At 32.8% G+C, this 18,113-nt stretch overlaps 1 protein-coding gene across 1 annotated transcript in view; it reads right to left on the bottom strand.

Moving 5' to 3' along the window:
* Window positions 1-18,113, bottom strand: part of Si (sucrase-isomaltase) — an 83,445-nt gene that overhangs the window by 34,638 nt on the left and 30,694 nt on the right. Inside the window, exons 16-27 of the mRNA XM_027391630.2 lie at window positions 17,933-18,049; window positions 15,684-15,838; window positions 14,237-14,321; window positions 13,396-13,452; window positions 11,606-11,730; window positions 9,894-9,982; window positions 7,948-7,997; window positions 7,025-7,195; window positions 6,659-6,814; window positions 2,177-2,383; window positions 1,809-1,963; window positions 1,168-1,336 (exon numbers count right to left, since the gene is read on the bottom strand). Coding sequence (XP_027247431.1) covers window positions 1,168-1,336; window positions 1,809-1,963; window positions 2,177-2,383; window positions 6,659-6,814; window positions 7,025-7,195; window positions 7,948-7,997; window positions 9,894-9,982; window positions 11,606-11,730; window positions 13,396-13,452; window positions 14,237-14,321; window positions 15,684-15,838; window positions 17,933-18,049 — 1,536 coding nt within the window. The remainder of the gene's footprint in view (window positions 1-1,167; window positions 1,337-1,808; window positions 1,964-2,176; window positions 2,384-6,658; window positions 6,815-7,024; window positions 7,196-7,947; window positions 7,998-9,893; window positions 9,983-11,605; window positions 11,731-13,395; window positions 13,453-14,236; window positions 14,322-15,683; window positions 15,839-17,932; window positions 18,050-18,113) is intronic.

Here is an 18,113-nt window from a genome sequence, read left to right as displayed (position 1 = left end):
CTGAATAAGTATCTTTTGTTTTATGTGACTGGAAAGGTTGAGAAATTAGTTAGCTTTCATGCATGCTGGAAGGTGTTCTTCAGGTTTCTGGGAGTAGAAAAGATATCAGTGACTTTGTCCACTGTTAGAATCTGCATAGTATCATATTGACTCACACAGCAAGATTCACACATTGTTCAATAGAGGCTAGATAATATATGGAAGTGACCACCTGATGTCTTGATTGGACTTGAAATATACCCACAGGATGATTTCAGGCCTAATATTATAAACATCATCAAAAACCGTGGCCAGGAAAGTCTTAAGTTGTAGCAGAGAGCCTTCTGATGTTGCTTTTCTAAATGGGCATGATGTCAATTGTTTTTCAAATTCACTTTTATATCCCTAGATTTGAGTTGCTACCAGTCTGGCGCCTAGAAATTTATCATAGTGGGTAGTTGTGCTTAATGTACAAATGTTTCACAGTTTGAAATGGTTACAATAAGCAAGTAACTACTCAGTCATGAATATGACATCAATATCTCTAAATCAGCTTTGAAGGTTCAGATCACATTTTGGAAGACCAGGCACAAGAGCTAGAAATAGAGAAGAGTTCTGTGAAATGCTGTCCTGTCGACATAACATGCATGGCTGCTGCACACATAAACTCCCAGCTGCTGCATTTGTTTGCAGAGGATCTGTATATGGATTAAGGGAGGACAGCCAGCAACCCCCACCCTCAGCTGAGGGATAGTGTCCATTAATGAGTGCCAGGAAGAGAGAAGCACTCCTCTCAAAGGCCACTGATGGCTTCCCCCTGCTCCACTACATGTTCCAATGTCCATGTGTATATGGAGGTGGCACTAACTGGACTCTGGCTTCAAAAAATACATAGATTTAGAATAACTACATTTCCAAATATAAAAAAAACAAAAGCTTGAAGTAAAATTTTAAAAAATTGTTCAATATGCCTTTTTAAAATACACAACAAACTGCAATTTCTCTACTTTTTTTTCAGTGATTTCTGACAATATTGTTTATGTTTTCAGAAAATCACTGTATCAACTCTGCAAATCTCTGGCACCCTTTACATTGTTTCAATCTTGAGCAATTACCCTACAAAGAAGTGGCCTGGATCCCCATCACTGTCTTAGCTGCCTCATTAGGGAGTCACATAAGGATACCTACACCAGGAGGTTGATCTCTTGTGAACATTCCCCAAGTATGCCAGTTCAAATCTCTCTTGAATGCTGTGTGTTCTGCTTCCCCAAAACCATATAAATATTGTGATGGCAGACGGCTAGATATCTGAATGAATTGGTCATTGAATGCAAATCCAGGAAGGCGAGAATCCCAGCTGAAAATAAAAAGAAACAAGGCTATCACTGTAAATATGTGTAAAATAACAAAGTAATAGCTATAATTATTTTTGTTGTCTTGAAAGCAAATCAATGCTTTTTCTATATGCAAACACAAAATCACATTGCAAATAATAATGTTAATTCTTCATTTGTGATCTTCATTGTGATCATTATGAGAAAAGTGTGTTTATCATACCCCTAATTACATACAGGTATCAAATGGATATACATAATTACTGTAAAATAGTTTTTCTTTTGACAAAGTTAATGACCTAACAAATAAACTGCATTTTATGTACCATTGTGTGAAATATATGATGAGAATATAATTATATGCATTCATCATTAGTTCAGTATTGTCTTAAAATGTTAAAATTGGGAAAATATTTACTACAACTCAAACTGTTAGTGTATTGCTCTTTTAAACTAAAACTTTTCTACTTTGTATCAAATAATTTAATCACTTACATAAGCCGTCCACTACTTCTCCTTCGAACCTGGATGCCAAAAGGGTTTTCCTTGATTTCAACATCATAGAGCCTATTTTCATAAGAGCTTGTAGGGGTCTCTGGAATGTTTAATGGTACTGGAACTTCATATCTCTTATGATCGGCATCATAAATCTATTGCAGAGAAACAGTAACAACACGGGAATATTCATTCTTATTGCTGACAGAGCACATGTTTTAAATAATATCTCCAAAAGTATCATATAGAATTTTCATCTGATTCTGCATATGTACCTTATATACAGCATTGCATATGCAGAAACTGATGAGGTCAAGTAAAATATTAAATTAACATGTATCTACTAAGAAAGTTTATATGAAACTTACCTTAAACTGTAGCATGTCATTTTTGTGATATTTTACTTCCACACGGAGATTGGAGATGGGATTAGAAGGAAGGCGTATTCTAGCTCCTGCAGTATTCAATTGGAGTTCAGCTGTTATACCCGTTGGTGAAAATTGAGTTGAAGTTAACAAATAGGGATTGTGATCTTTAGGAAAGTAGCATTCAGGTGCACCGGATAGCCCACTAACCTAAAGGAGGTACATAATCAACACCACAAAGTGTAAGCATTGCAACCTTCAACTTAAAAACTAAACCAAAAATGGAAGTTCTCACACTAGCATAGTAACAATTTGTGTGACTCATAATTTAAAAAATCTATTATTCATGAGATATGCTCTAAATTATTACATTACATATTTACATATCGATTCTAATGTGAGAATAGTAGAGATAAGCAATTATTTGCTTTTCAATGCAAAATAATATAAATTGTGTTCTATTACAAAAATTTCCATAATTTTGCCTGTATTTAACTTTATGCTTTATAATGCTGCTATTTTTTCTTCCTGAAAATGACTGTAAAATACAAAGTTGTAGTTTCTTCTCTTCCACATATTTTGATAATAATACAGTATCTTTAATGACTAGTTTTGAAAGTTGCAGGTAGCATCCCTACCAAGATTAAAAACAGGAACTCTGAACAGAGATATTTTGTGTCTGCTCTTTGACACAGTAGAAGACAGCACCCAAAGGCAAATTGATAATTAAGGTGTTGAGCATTAAATAGCCTAAGACAGACTTTTCTCACAATCTTCCATAGTCATTGATTATAGTTTCTGAAAAGCAATACATGTCTCCATATTTCAGTCTATTTTTTCTGAAATTGTATAAACCACCCTATTCTCCTTAAAAGAACAGGATACAGACTAATTACATAAAGATGGTCTTTTCCTCCCATCTTCCTCATATTGGTTAGCTTGTAAATATAATGTTAATACCTCTGATAAACTTTGAAGACAAAACTATGTGGAAGAATCTGACACACTAATTACATTAAAACGCTGGTGAATGAAGCCCAAGTTTCTGTTCACAAGAAAAAAATGAACTCTGTTTTGCTTTATGTACTCAGATTTTAAGTATTTAAAATATCATTTTAAAGCAATGTTAAACTATGAATATTGTGGCTATCATTTGAAATGCAGTTTACACAATGGTCACCTTTAGACAGTTTCAGTCTATAACTCTATGAAAGCAATTTTCCTAAATTTCATCACAGCTCTCTTATTCATAGTCCCGATCAGAACTGGTAATTTTTAGAGTATGTATACTTTAAAGTTAGTAACTAAGGAAGGGTTGGATAGATGGCTAACTAGTTAAGAGTACCAACTTCTCTTCGGAACACATGAGTTTGATTCTCAATACCAACGAGGTGACTCACAAATTTTTGAAATTCCAATCCTATGCCATTGGACATGCAATTTTGACCTTCACATGCACTGAACATATGTGGTTCACATATACATAGACACATGTAACATGCCACTCAATATAAAATTAGTAAAAATATACAAAAATAATTGATAATATAGTCTAAATATCTAAGTAACTATATGATAAGTACTCAACAGAAAAATAAATAAACAATTTGTGTTTTCCAAAAAATTTATAACTGCCTAAATTTAAAATATATGATTAAAAAAGGCTTATTTATTTTAACATAGCTCTGTCAGTGTGGCAATAAATCTGTTTATTAGAGAATTAAGTAAGTTGCTGTGACTTTAGTGTTGTAGCTCTGACTAATTTAGATATGAGGTTTTCAGCTGGAATCAGACCAATTAGGACATTTAGAGCTCAAGAAAATTGTTGTCAGATTAAGAAGAAACATGTTAATAAAAAAAAAAGACAGTTAGTAACTTGTAACAATTCTGAAGTTAATGGGAGCCATGGCAAGTGGTCTTTGGTATTAATTTATCCTGAATCTTTGGTTTAAATTTTAAAGCAGTTACAGTACCAAAGATAAATAAGAGAAATTGTTTCTCACATATAGGTAACATCTAAACAAGAAATATGAAGAAGTGTTGAAATGCACTTCCACAGAGCCTTTCTTATAACATGTCAGCATATTTGAAGTATTCACATTCATGTCATGGCATGAGATGACCAAGGGAGTGAATATGAACTGAAAAGGGAAGATCAGTTCAAAAAGTGAACTCTGAATCCTCATGGTACTCCACTGGGAAAATAAAAAATAAGTAGCAACAGTATTAATTTAAAATTTTTGTTGGTCCTTGGAGGTGAAGTGAAAAGTTCATCTTTTCTCTTTTTTTCATTTTCCTTTTTAAATTTCCTTTCAAAATTTAAATTAGAAACCAGTTTGTTTACAAACCTCTCTCCCTTCCCTCCTCCCCTGTCTCCTTTAAGAGGTTTAAATGCATATTGCTACTTTACAGATGGATATGAACTTCTATTAGGAATATTAACCTCAATGTATCCTAGCCAGCTCCTCAACCACAAAGACTTTTCAGTCTTTGCTAATGCACTTCTTTTCTCCCAATTGTTCAAACCAATGTGTAACATAAAAAGTAACAGACCCAGAGACTGATAATGGGGTTCCTTTGAGCTTCAAGCTCAAGGTCAGAAAAGCAAAGCAGTCAGCCACTAGCTCTTACGTCTACCTCAGCTCAGACAAAATGGGTAAACCTCAGATGATTCCCAACTTCACCGCCCCTCAGATTTACTCAGACAGCTAAGCTCTCCTCAACATGGCTAGAGACTAACTCTCAGACTGAAAGCCTCTAGTTTTATACCTCTCAAATTCTGGGATTTAAGGCATGAGCTCTGAATCACTCTCCAGTAGCCCAGGGTGGTCTTGGACTTAGAGATCTGTCTACCTCTTAATCCTGAGTCCTGGCATTAAAAGTGTGTGTGTGTGGCTTTTATGGCTAGCTAGTATGGCTGCTTTGCTATTTTGATTTCAATGGCTTTAACAAATCGTAAACAATACTTGTAGTATTGAACCAATGACTTGAAGTCAAGAGTTACTCTTCTCTTTTTTACACATTCAATGAGAAACAAAATTTCTCTGCTTTTTGTTAAATATATGTAAGATTAATCATAGATTAACTCAAATAGTACCACACCAAACTAATTCACTGGCTAATTCAGTTTCTTCAACCAAACTAATTCACTGGCTAATTCAGTTTCTTCAACACAATAACAATAATGGCTGCATTAAAATCGAAGTTCATATTTGGCATTTGTATATCTTAACAACCACCTCCCTCAGGCTAAGACTCATTATCCTTAATGGTACTTAAGGACTACCTGATTGATCTAAATTGTTTGTTTTCATGTTTCTATAACACAATTTATCAATCTTATTCCACCACTAATTCTGTTTCAGATGTACTTTCCTTTTTGATATTTGTGAAACGTGGTTGATGAATAACCACTCCTTTCATGCTACTAGTTGGTATTTCTTTCTAAAGTATTACTAGCTCTGTGGAAGTGCATTTCAACACTTCTTCATGTTTCTTGTTTAGAAGATACCTATGTTTGAGAAACAATTTCTCATACTTACCTTGTATTGTAACAGCTTTAAAAAATTAAACCTAAGTTTCAAGATAAATTAATACCACTTGCCAAGGCTCCCATTCACTTCAGAATTGTTACAAGTAACTAATTGTCTTTTTTTTATTAACATGTTCCTAATTAATCCTGAGGCTAAATACTATGGAGTTTTTTAACCAGAAAGGAGAGGGAGCATTTGTCTGTAAGCAGAAATTATGACTTATTTCACCCAAGTAGAAACTCTGAAAAGTTGATGGATAGTATGCAGTAGCTTTAGTTCTATGATACAAAAATTTAATTACCTGGTTTTATGGATTAAATGCTGCCTGCCCTCAACACTCAGAGACATAAGAAAGGGCCAAGAACTGAATAACAAGCATAGCAAGTGAGAATGTTTCACATCCATTCCTCTGCCCTGTAGCACTGATAAAAATGCCTGCTATACACAGCTGTCATTCTTCTTCCCAAAGAGTGACCAAAAAAATCTAGTGCATCTCTTAGTGTTATGTATCCAAGTTTTTATAAGTAGAAAACTCATTTTTTTTAAAATACTTGTTAGTTCCAAAGCTACACAGAGAAACCCTGTCTCGAAAAACCAAAAAAAAAAAAAAAAAAAAAAAAAAAGAATACTTGTTAGTACTGAAAAAAATACCTTGACAATTTTTCCAGGCACCTATAGTCAATGTATAGTATAAGTACAACAAAATACTATTTTGTAAGGGAAACTTTTATCATCTATTTGCATGAAAAGTGATCTATCTGTCATTTGCCAAGCTATGTCTTTAAAGAATGGATTTATCTAAAGTTTGATTGTCTACTAAATGTTTAAATTTCAAATGACAAATGATTCATAAATGTATGTAATTTATATATTGCTGAATTTAAAGTGCATGTGCAAACTTCCCACGGATATATGAAAACCACATATTTATTCACAAGAAAACTGATAATACCTCTTTCCAAATGCAGCCTCGCTGTACACATAAGTTCTCAGTTGCCATGCCTGCATCTGGATAACAACCAAATCGCTCATTGTCTGAGAAAATTTGATTCCATCTAACTATAAAGCTTTTTCCAAGATTAAAGTTGAGATCTGTAATTGAGAGAACCTATGGGAAAAAATAAATGGTTAATTCTTTAACATGATGTCCAAATTTTAAAGTAGGACAAAGTACAACAAACCAAGTAATTTTTCAGACATATTTTTTTGAAGAACAGAAATGTGAGGGGGGAGGCACGTGACTTGAATATTTAGAACTTCAAGGGGAATATCAGGGCACATAAAAAACAAATCAGACATTTTAAAGTGACCAACTTACGTTATTGGAAGCATCAAACGTGAAAGCAAGATGATCCGCCATTTGTTGATCATTTTCTCCTGTTCTAACTTCTGTTACAGTGTCTGTCAGCCCAAGGATTTTGATTGTTTTAAAAGCAAGGGCAGTTCCTTCTGAATATGACGAATGTGTGCAATTAACAACCAAGATATTCTGAGGAAAAATGGTACATAAAGTTAGCTGTTAAGTCCTCTGATATTAGCTAGACTGGTAGATAGAATATGGGAAAAGAAAACAGTTGAGTCATCCACCACTCCATCCTACCAGTTAGCACTGTGCTTATAACTCGTTTTGTTTGTATATGCCATAAAACTTTATTTTTAGAATTAATGATGAAATCATATATGAGGTTACTCATACATAAAACCTCTTATTCTAGCCCCTGTATGGATAAGAGATAACTCAGAATTTTTAGAAAGAAGAAAGAAATATAACTCCTGTGAAAAAACTCAGTAGCTATTTAAAAAATTAAATGTGCATGTATTTTTCATTCTTATTGCCAAATGAAGATAAATTATAATTGACATACTAAAACATATTCATATATAGAACTATCCACCAAGTTGTGCACATATTTTTATCCTTATTGTCAAATGAACATGAATTATCACTGTGATTGACAAATTAAATCATATTGAATATATTGAAATTATTTTCCATGTGAAGTTAAAAAATAATTTAAAAAGTACAATTGATGCAATGTGTAATGTCACTATAAATTCAATCTAATGCAGTTAATAAAAGGTTTTGTTTGTTCATAATGTACTAATTTAAATTTAACAACTAATTTAACAATTTATTTTACTGAAAACTGGAGAAAAAATTTAGGCACTTTCCAGAAGCAGCGTATAATAAATTATAAACTAGACACTAAAACATACATATATTTTCCAAAAAATTCTTACATTGGAAACTGAAAAGGTGTAAAATATGTAGCTTCCATTTTCTATGGTTCCTGAAATAGAAAAATAAATAGTTATTAGATCAAAATGAATTAAATTTTATTTTCTTATTTTATATTTATATAATACTTAGATATTTTGAAATTATACTAATGAAATGCTGTAAACAATTTTACTTTTACATTTCTAGTAGCTGGACTTGGAGATTAATTCTTGTACTAGGAAGTAAAAAGGGTAGGAAGTTTAGAAGAAAAGTGATTAGGCAGCTCCAAGGAGAGTTGAAGGGAAGCAATGTGTGATGAATACAATTCAAGTCTCAAGTTTGTGGGCGAGTGTTCCTGAGGTGTCAACCCCACACAAAGAACGACAGGCAACAAAAGACTGATGAGACTGAGAGAAAGTCTTCCCAATGGAAGAGACGCCATTGGTTATCCTGCATAAATTGGTCAGTCCTGAAAAAGTATATGATCAAATAAGTGATACATAATGAGTAGAAGATATGTACACATACACATATAAGCATGTATGTATGCATGTATGTATATATGTACATATGAATGCATGAATACACCAAAAACAGTGATGAAAAGAGGCCATGAATTTGAAAGGTAGCAGGAAGGAATATATGGAAAGGATTTGAGATAGAAAAAAAAAGGAGAAATGTTGCAATTATGATAAGTTATAATATCAATGTTTTAAATTAAAACTAATATACACAGGCATGTATTTTTCAAATACTAAATAAGATATTATTTTCTTATTTCATTTACTTGTTTCAAAAGATATTAAATATATTATTTGATTTAGTTTAGTCATGAGTAGTAAAATAGTCTAGAAATTCAGAAGAAAACAAAAGTTATTATAGTCAGAAGTAGTAGCCAGTTTTGGAGAGGCAGAGGTAGAGACAGGAGAGTGAGACTGTTACCCATCCTGGGATATATGGGAGTCTGTCTCCACTAATAAAGCAACAGCAAAGATTATTGAGGATGATATGTTGCTTAAATTACTATTTAAAGTGATATTTACATCTTAAGTTCTAGCTATGAAATAATGTGTTTTTTCTATGAAACATGTTATAGCACAATTCTATTTCACATCTCTATATTTACTATTTTTCATTATTTTGGAAAATGAATGAATGAAGAGAGATACTAAATCAGATTTAACTTGTAAATGAACTAGCCGTTAATGAGTGAAATGTAATAAAATAATGATATCTGTATCATACATGAGCTAAAGAATACTAAGTCACTGTTCAAAGGAAACTGAAGATTAAGCTAGTCAAATTTGAAGGAAATCAAAGATAAAATTTAATGACATTTGAAAAGTAATGAGTTCAAATGGAAACTATATGATATTTGCAGACACAAATAAAACTATTATTAAATAAATTAAAATAATTTCAGTAAAACTTTTAATGGTAAATTAATTACTTTAAAGGATTAATTAATTTAAAGGATTAATTAAACCTAAAAGCATAAAATTAATAGGCATGACTTACATAGTATAATAAAATCACTCATGTTTTTATTAATTATTTAGTATATTTCTGATTGTATTGAATTCTCAAACTATAAACTAGAGGATTCTGAATAATGGAAAGGAATATTTTACCTTAAATAATTTGACACTGACATCAATTAACTACATCTGAAATTATTGGTTTTGTTTTTTGTTTTCATTAATAAAATGTTATGGTAAAGATTACAATGAATTACCCAAAATATTTGGAAACACAATGCAATTCCTACCCTGAAAATTAGACAAATTGTATCACATTAAAAGAATTAATGTAAGATAAAAATTACATACATTTGTCAAAAAGGTTCTAAAACATACCAATTCACAAAGTTGATATGTTAATCACATATACAATCAAATAGTGATGTAAATTTCATATATGCCACCTGTATGAATGAAGCTGTTGAATAGAAGATGTTGAGACTCACCGTTAGTTTCACCATCATCCCAGAAGAAGTCTCCTTTTGCTGTCTGATTTTCATCTAATGCAACAATAAGACCTAGAGGATTCTTACGGCTACAGTGTAAAAAAAAAGGTTTGTGTAGAATTCAAAACAATTTTGTAATCAAATTATAACTTATAACAAATACTATTCCATGTAAGAATTTTTAGTAGTGTATTAACATAAAAAGACATATATATGTTTATATATATGCATATATATATTCCATTCATGATTTTCAATATACTGTTTGGAAATATACTGTTATGAGTAAAAACATAATTCATATACATGTAAACAAACAAAAACATAACATATAATTATGATGATATTTAATTGTTGAAGGATATGACATGTGCAATATTTAAAACAATGGAACATTCCAGTTAAAACTGAAAAATTAGATGTGTTTGAAGAATGTTCAATTTACTGTGCTGGAGAAATTGTTCAGTTTTAACAAGACTCTTGCTACATGAGGACTTCTGTTTGGTCACCAGTGTCACCATTTAGTGGAGGCACAACTGTCTGTAACTTTGTTAACATAAATACTACAACCCCTTTGGGTCTCTCTATGCACTGCACACATTGTGTACATATAGACAAGCAAGCTTGTATACATACAAATAAATTTTAAAAGTAAATAAGAATGTTCATTTCAACTAATATAACCTTAAGTTGAAATGCATTAATTACCCTACTGACAAGAAAATATGGCAGTCATGGCTAATTTTATGTCAACTTGACACAGGCTAGAGTCATCTGAGAGGAGGGAGCCTCAACTGAGAAAATGCCTCCATATTATTCAGCTGTAGGCAAGCCTGTGAAGCATTTTGTTAATTAGTTATTTATATAGGAAAGCGCAGCCCGTTGTATATTGTACCATCACTGGTCTGGTGGTCCTAGATTTTATAAGAATAAACCGTGGAGAGTGACCCAGTAAACAGCTCTGCTCCATGGCATATGCATTAGCTCCTGCCTCCAGGATCCATCCCTGTTTGAGTTCCTGTCCTAATTTTCTGCAGCGATGGACTACAATATGGAAGTGTAAAACAAACAAACAAAAACAAAACAAAACAGAACAACCAAAAAACAAAATAAATAAATTAATTAATTAAAAAAACATAAAACAAAAACCCTTTTCTCTCCTGGTTCTTTTTGGTCATTGTGTTTCATTATAGCAATTGTAACCCTAACTAAAATTTTGGTAAATTTAAATGTTAAAAAGACATATAGTAATTTCCAAAGTGAAGTTAGTTGGGATGGGAATGAATCATGAGGTCAATTGCATATCTTCTTCTTGCTGTATCACCAGAACATAACACTTCCTAGGCTATAGGGTCCTAGTCACTGTTCAACACAGAGTATGTAACAACACTAGACAAAGTTTTATTCTGTTGTTCAGGAAGATCTGGAAGGTGATTGATGCTTGAGAACCTTTTCCTGAAACAGTTGTAAAAATAATCATTACCGTAAAACCAAACTATGAAACTGCTAATATATACTCATGTACTTGTATTTCCTCAAAAAAACATAGTTGCAGAAAATAGAAATCAGGCACTGTTATACATGGGTTATAAATTTGTGAAAATTTGAGTTCCTACATACATGAAGTTTGTAGTCTATGATACCAGACACACTGCATACAACAAGTAAATCATTGTAAGACTACATGATTATGCCATGGTCCTTCATTTTACCTCGCTGTTGTTGTTACATCAGGTTCCTGGGTTGGGATGATATAGCCTCCTCTAAGATGCAAACCTATCTTATCTGCTGGAAGGTACATGTTAACCCTTTGCTTTCTCCATGGCTTTTTTTCACCCTATAGTTAGAGAATAAATATTATTTTTACTGTTAATTCATATTTTAAATCCTGCTTCATAATGATTATAATTTATACATTTTATTCTTGTAATCAAATATTTATTTATTATTATGGGGAGAAAGCAATTTTCATTCAGCTTTGTATGCATAAGAAAATAATTGCATTTTAATCTAAAATATAAAATAGGGTAGAGAGAAATATTTCCTCTCTACAATTATTAACTATTATAACCAAATTTTCTACACTCTTTTTAAGTTATCATGCTTTTAGTCATTATGATTCTTCATTCAAATGGACATCTATATTTTAGAAAGAATATGTGGTATTTGTCTTCAATGTGGCTTTTTTATCCAATAGAACACTTCTAGTTCCACCCATTGTTCTCCAGAAGACAAGATTGCACTATTTTAATGTGAGAATAGTAATATATTGTATGTAAACCACATTTGCTTTGCACATTCTTCAACTAGAGAGCATGCAGCTTGATTTGATATATTATTATCAGAACAGTGCAACCCTAAATATAAGATATTATCATTTTGAAACATCCTTGCCACTTCTGTCTATATATTCCAAAGAAACATAATTTTATAGTAAAACAAATATGTCAGTAGATTTTGGAGGAACTTCTGTGCTATTTTACAGAAGGGAAATAGAAGGAAATTTTGTAAGAGATGCCAAAACACAATTTGGCTAAGAATGTAATAAATGAATACCATTTTTCTATACCAGAGTAGTGTAACTATCATCCAAAAGGAGCAAGAGAATTACAAATTTCACATTTTATAGCAGTAACGGTTATTAGTAGGCAGAGTTCAAGTACAGTGCAGAATAGGCAATGATAAAAGGAGTGCAAATGGTAATTACATTGATTTGATCAGTACTGAATGGACAAACCAAATGAAACATTACACTGAACTCATATATATGTGCATTTTTCATGTTTCCAACAAAGCGTCATGTAACTTGTTTGGGATGCAAGTATTCACTTATTTGTTCAATACACATTTCATACTTGCATTAAGTTATCAGGTTACTCGATAATATGTAATTAAAATAATAAAGGAGTAAGTAGCAGGAAAATGATACACATAAAATAAAGTTTGCTTACCTTTAGAAAGTCTTTTCGTACATTTTTTCAACTAAAGGTCTTGCTCAGTCAAACAAATTTGTAAAATACATTCACTTCAAAAATACGTATTTCTGAATATAAAGCTGTCTTAAGAACCCCCACTTCCAAAAAGTGAATTAAAAAAATTTAACCATGAATTTCTGAATGTATTATTTTGGCTTTTCTAGTTGGCCACGAAAAATATTTATAATGATTCAATTTGTTACTTAAAATCATATAAGTCTATCTCAATTCTTCTGGCAAATAGGCAATATAAACCAGGAGAAAAGAATTAAATATGCCTGCATTCCTTTCTAAGATACTCCTTTAATTCCATTTAAATACAAAAATATATTTGTTTGATAAAAATATGACTTCATATTAAGAACCTGGCTCATATGTAATGGAGAGTAATTTTTTACACCACTTTTTACACAGAATTCCAGTTAATAAACATTTCCTATAATACTCTTATAACTCCCAAACATAGATGCAGATACACTGTGTGTGGAAACATGCTTGTGTGACGTACATGTATTTAGGATACTTACTGTTTCATAATCATACCAGGTAGCATCAGGAATGTATGCACTCACATATTCTGTTCCCTAAGTTTAAGAAAATCAGTGTAAATATAACAAAGGATAGTAAATATACACGAGATATTGTGCACATTTTTGAAACTCCAGTTCTTAAAATAGAATCGTCTCAAGGGAGACATAAAAGGGAGAGAGGATCGTCTCAAATCATCTTATTTTAGATTCTCCCTTTTCAAGGGAAAAATACTTAACTGTTCTTACACTCCAGTAGTTCTGAATTGTTTGCTTTTCAACATAATGTAAATTATGCATTGTAGTGGCAAAGGGGATACTATTTAGGTGACAATTATAATTCATATATGCACTTGTGTTGTTATAATACACATGATTATTATGATTTAAAACATTCATTCATTACACAGACACCAGAATTTAGGCATAGAAGACACATATATCCTACTCCATTTTTTGCTTTGCATATTCTTAAGGTCAGTTGTTTTACATGGCCATTTTGCTCATATCTTAGCAAACCTTCAATGTTTATATCTCCCTAATTGTAAGCTAATTAATGCTATTGTAAGTGTTTAGATAATGCAATAAATATAAACCTTTCAATCTAATACTGATTATACACACCCCCTTGCTAATGTGTTTATTATATTTTATAATCTAGAGGTATCAAATAACTCTGTAAGCATCAAAAGTTTTTGGCATTTTAAATTCCAGTAAGAGATTGTGAACTTCAAACTGTTCATTGAGAAATAATGTTATCCAGGTGCATCTTAACTATGAACAGATTTTGCTATGAAAAATTGTCTTTAAATGATAAATATAATAAATTTATAAAGCCCACCTGTTTCAAAACAGGAGTAATAAGTAGTGCAGGGCCCCAGAGAAATTGGGTGTCCTCAATCCAGCTATTAGGGTCTTCATAAAATCTAAGAACAATGATAAAATATAAGATATTATAAAACAAGCAAAGCTAAATTGCTCATTTTCTTTATCTTTTGAGTTCTCTGAGAATTACTATTTTAAATTTATTTGTTTAATATGACACTATTATTTAAACAATAATTCTAATGTAGTTCCTACAGAATTCAGGAAGGAAGAAAGGCAAAGAGAAAGGAGAGGGAGTAAAAGGGAGAGAGGATTATAGGCATAAGTTAATACCATAGTCAAAACTCCCAGAAGTCTGCCACAGATACATGGCTACTTTTAAAGTCTAATAAGCAAATTTCTCTTTATAATTTTCTTGTAAGGCAGGTTAATAAATTTATAGAATATATCAGTTGAATTTCAATATTTTTCACCAAAACATCTAAAATGCATTTATAGGGAACATTGGGTCAGTCCCTAAGAAACATCCTGTTTATTTATAACAAATAAGCATATAGACAATGTACATTTTTGTAACTATGCCACACTATTGATCTACATTTAGGTGACTTTACAATACGTAATTGTTACATTTTCAGTAATTTTAGGTTACATCTTTCAGATATTCATGATATATTTTAAATGTAGTTTCCTTTATAAGTTCTGCTAATTTCTTATTTGCAGCTTAATCTTGTATACCCAGAAGATTAATCACAACATTGCATATATCAGAAATCTTTCTATACAATCAGAAATAATAATAACCATAGATCCACTTTTCATCTTGACTTATTTCTATTATTGTTTTATTATGTGTTTGAATATACAGTTTTCCTATGATTTCTGTGTGTTTATGTGTGTGTTACGATGTGTGTATTATGTGATAAATGTGTGTATTATGTGTGTGTGGTAGTATTATAAATGTACATGTATGTAGTCTATTGCATGCATGTGGATGCTTATGTGTTGTGTGTGTTTGTCTGTATCATAATGTGTGTATGTGGTGTGTGTGTAATAATGTGAATATGTGTGGTGTGTGGGTATATGGTTATGTGTGTAATGTATGTGTGGTGCATGCATGTGAGTCTGAATGTGCACATGCCCATTTTCACATGTACAGATGAGAGAAATTTTCTTCCTCTATTTGCTCTTTGCCTTATTGCCTTGATCAGGGTATCCCCTTAACCAGATGCTCACCACTTAGGCTAGGTTAAGCTAGAAGTCTAGCTAGTTCTTGGGACCCACCTCACTCTGTGCTCCTAATATTGTGGTTACATTCAAAAGCAGCCATCTCTAGCTTTTTTGCATGGGTGCTGGGGATTAGAACTTTACCCCTCTTTTTGGCAGAGTGAGGTCTCTAACCCTCTGAGACAGCTTTCCGACCCCTCAGCTCACAATATTCATTCACAATTCCCAGGACTCACTCATGAAGAAATGGCCTTGCGACTGTCTCTCCAAACATATGGGCTTTGTAGAACAGGGTGTAGAGGAAAGGGAGTAAGGTGTAGCGGATGGTTAAGTAGTGCCTTGATGTCTTCACCAGAAGAGAGTCTTGTCCAAAAAATGCAGGATCTTGCTCCTGTATATTATCAAAAAAATAGAATTAGAAAAATGTAAACAAACATTTAAAATGGAATCATTTTGATTATTGATTAAGTAAATTGCTTGGATTTGAGCTCTTCTATGAAAGGTTAAATACTTCCCTAATATAATAGCTTCTTTTTGACCAGATGGTTCAGGGTTCGTATCCTCAGTTGAATTTTAAATCAATTCTGTTTTGAAGCATATATTTTTCACCTAAATATATATATTTTGAAAAGGCGAAAATGTCCAAATAGAAACTTTTAAACTGTTAATTCTTTTATGATGATTCAAATTTGTCATGTTCTCAAAAACCTTAATCAAATACTCTGTGGTTTTTTTCCAAATATAACAGCATGCCTAGTATTGAATTTGTGCTCAGCTACATGGTATACTTGACCAAAGGGTTGTGGGTAACACATTCAAGCATAGGTCTGAAATGTACTAAATTCTGTCCTGTCCATAGCAATTGACCTCCAAAGGAACAGAACCACACGCAAGAAAGTTTCCTGGTCAGTTAGCAGACTTCAGCTTTGAAGTTCAACACTCCTCCTGAGCCCAAATGATCCTCTACCTAGGTAATAACTGCCTCCCTGTACCAAGGAGAACCACAACAATAAAGCTTGTTTACACAATTTGCTACAGGGTTCCTGAATTTAATGAGGCTTCCTCTTAAATTTATAGTGAAATTATCCTTTCTATTCTCTAATCCCAGCCACATAATTCACAATAGGGTTTCTGTGGCTGACGCTTTTATGGAGAATCAAAGTTATTCCAGGGGGTCCTGTTCGCCTTAACATCTTTCCAAATGACCTAGCAGAGTCTGTCAGAAACCAGCTACTGTTTGGTTCTCCCTATCCCATCACCACCCTTTTGTCAACTTCATGAGGCCCAGACCTCAACAGTGGATTGAAGTCTCACCACTCCACTGGCTTGTGGTCTCTCTGTTGTCTTACACATGCATTTTACTAATTAATCATTACCATATTCAGGCATCCAGAAATACTTGTATATATCTCTACCATGGGCATGGTTTCCTTGTAATCTCCTTTGTGCTATTTGGCTTGATTCTCTGAAGTTTCCTTACAGCCTGAGCTGTGCAGTTGGCATTTCCCAAATGGAACTAAGATTTTGTATGAGAGCAACATGTGAACACTGAAACCCTTGATCACCATGTACTTAACCGTCTTGAAGGTATAAATGGATGTTACCTTTCTCTCTTAAAAATGTGTCCATGATAGACAACAGCATGCAGATTGCATGGGAGAACAGATGGATTTTCTTACACTTCTCTTCCTACCAGATCAGAAGCACACTTTAAAAGTTACTGGTGTGTTTGCTGACATGTTTATTACACTCTTAACAATCATTAAAAAATGACTTTGGGCTCAAATTGTAAGTGTCTTGAAATTTTTGCCTTCTTTTAATAAAAAAATCTAGGAATCTTGCATAGAATGTTATATTTGTTATAAAATAAATCAATCCTTTCACTATTAAAATCCAAGACAAAACATGGTATCAATATATTTTGTTTGTGATTTTTATTTGTCTACTTTTAGACATAAAGTGTATTGACATTTGAGAAGTGGATTTCCAACATTTTCTATAAACTAGTTTACATACTTTTTAATATTACTATATTTATACTGATGAAAGAGCATTGTTTCAAAGTTCAGTTGTCCAGACTGATAGATGGGAAGTCAGCATAGGACCACACAGACCCCCTGAACGTGGGTGTCAGTTAGGAGGCAGGCCTGGGCAGTCTATAGAACCTCTGGCAGTGGATCAGTATTTATCCCTAGCATACAAATGGACTTTGGGAGCCCATTTAACATTCAAGGATACTCCCTGAGGCTAAACACATGGGAGAGGGCCTAGGCCCTTATCCAAATGATATGACAGACTTTGAAGATCACCCATGGAAGGCTTTACCCTCCCTGGGGAGCAGAAAGGGGATGGGATAGGGGATTGGTGGGGAGGGGGGGAGGGACTGGAATTGATATGTAAAACAAGCTTGTTTCTAAATTAAATTTTCAAAAGGAAAAAATACAGTTGTGTTTCTTTCAAAATATGAGGAGCAGGAATCACTTACCGCATAGCCATCAGCGTTATGGTTTCTAGAAAATGGATAAAAGGCTCCAAGTTGCATCCACCTTCTGCAGAGTTCCTCTGTAGTGTCAGCCACAAATCCACAGATGTCTGCTCCAACCTAAACAACAGTGTCTACCTTATTCCCGTGTCGACATTCTACTTTGTCTGCAGCGTTGTGGTGT

This window comes from Cricetulus griseus (assembly GCF_003668045.3).
Source record: "Cricetulus griseus strain 17A/GY chromosome 1 unlocalized genomic scaffold, alternate assembly CriGri-PICRH-1.0 chr1_0, whole genome shotgun sequence".
Taxonomy (NCBI): Eukaryota; Metazoa; Chordata; class Mammalia; order Rodentia; family Cricetidae; genus Cricetulus; species Cricetulus griseus.
Note: the sequence above shows the minus strand (reverse complement) of the source record. Positions and strands in the feature narration are given on the sequence as shown.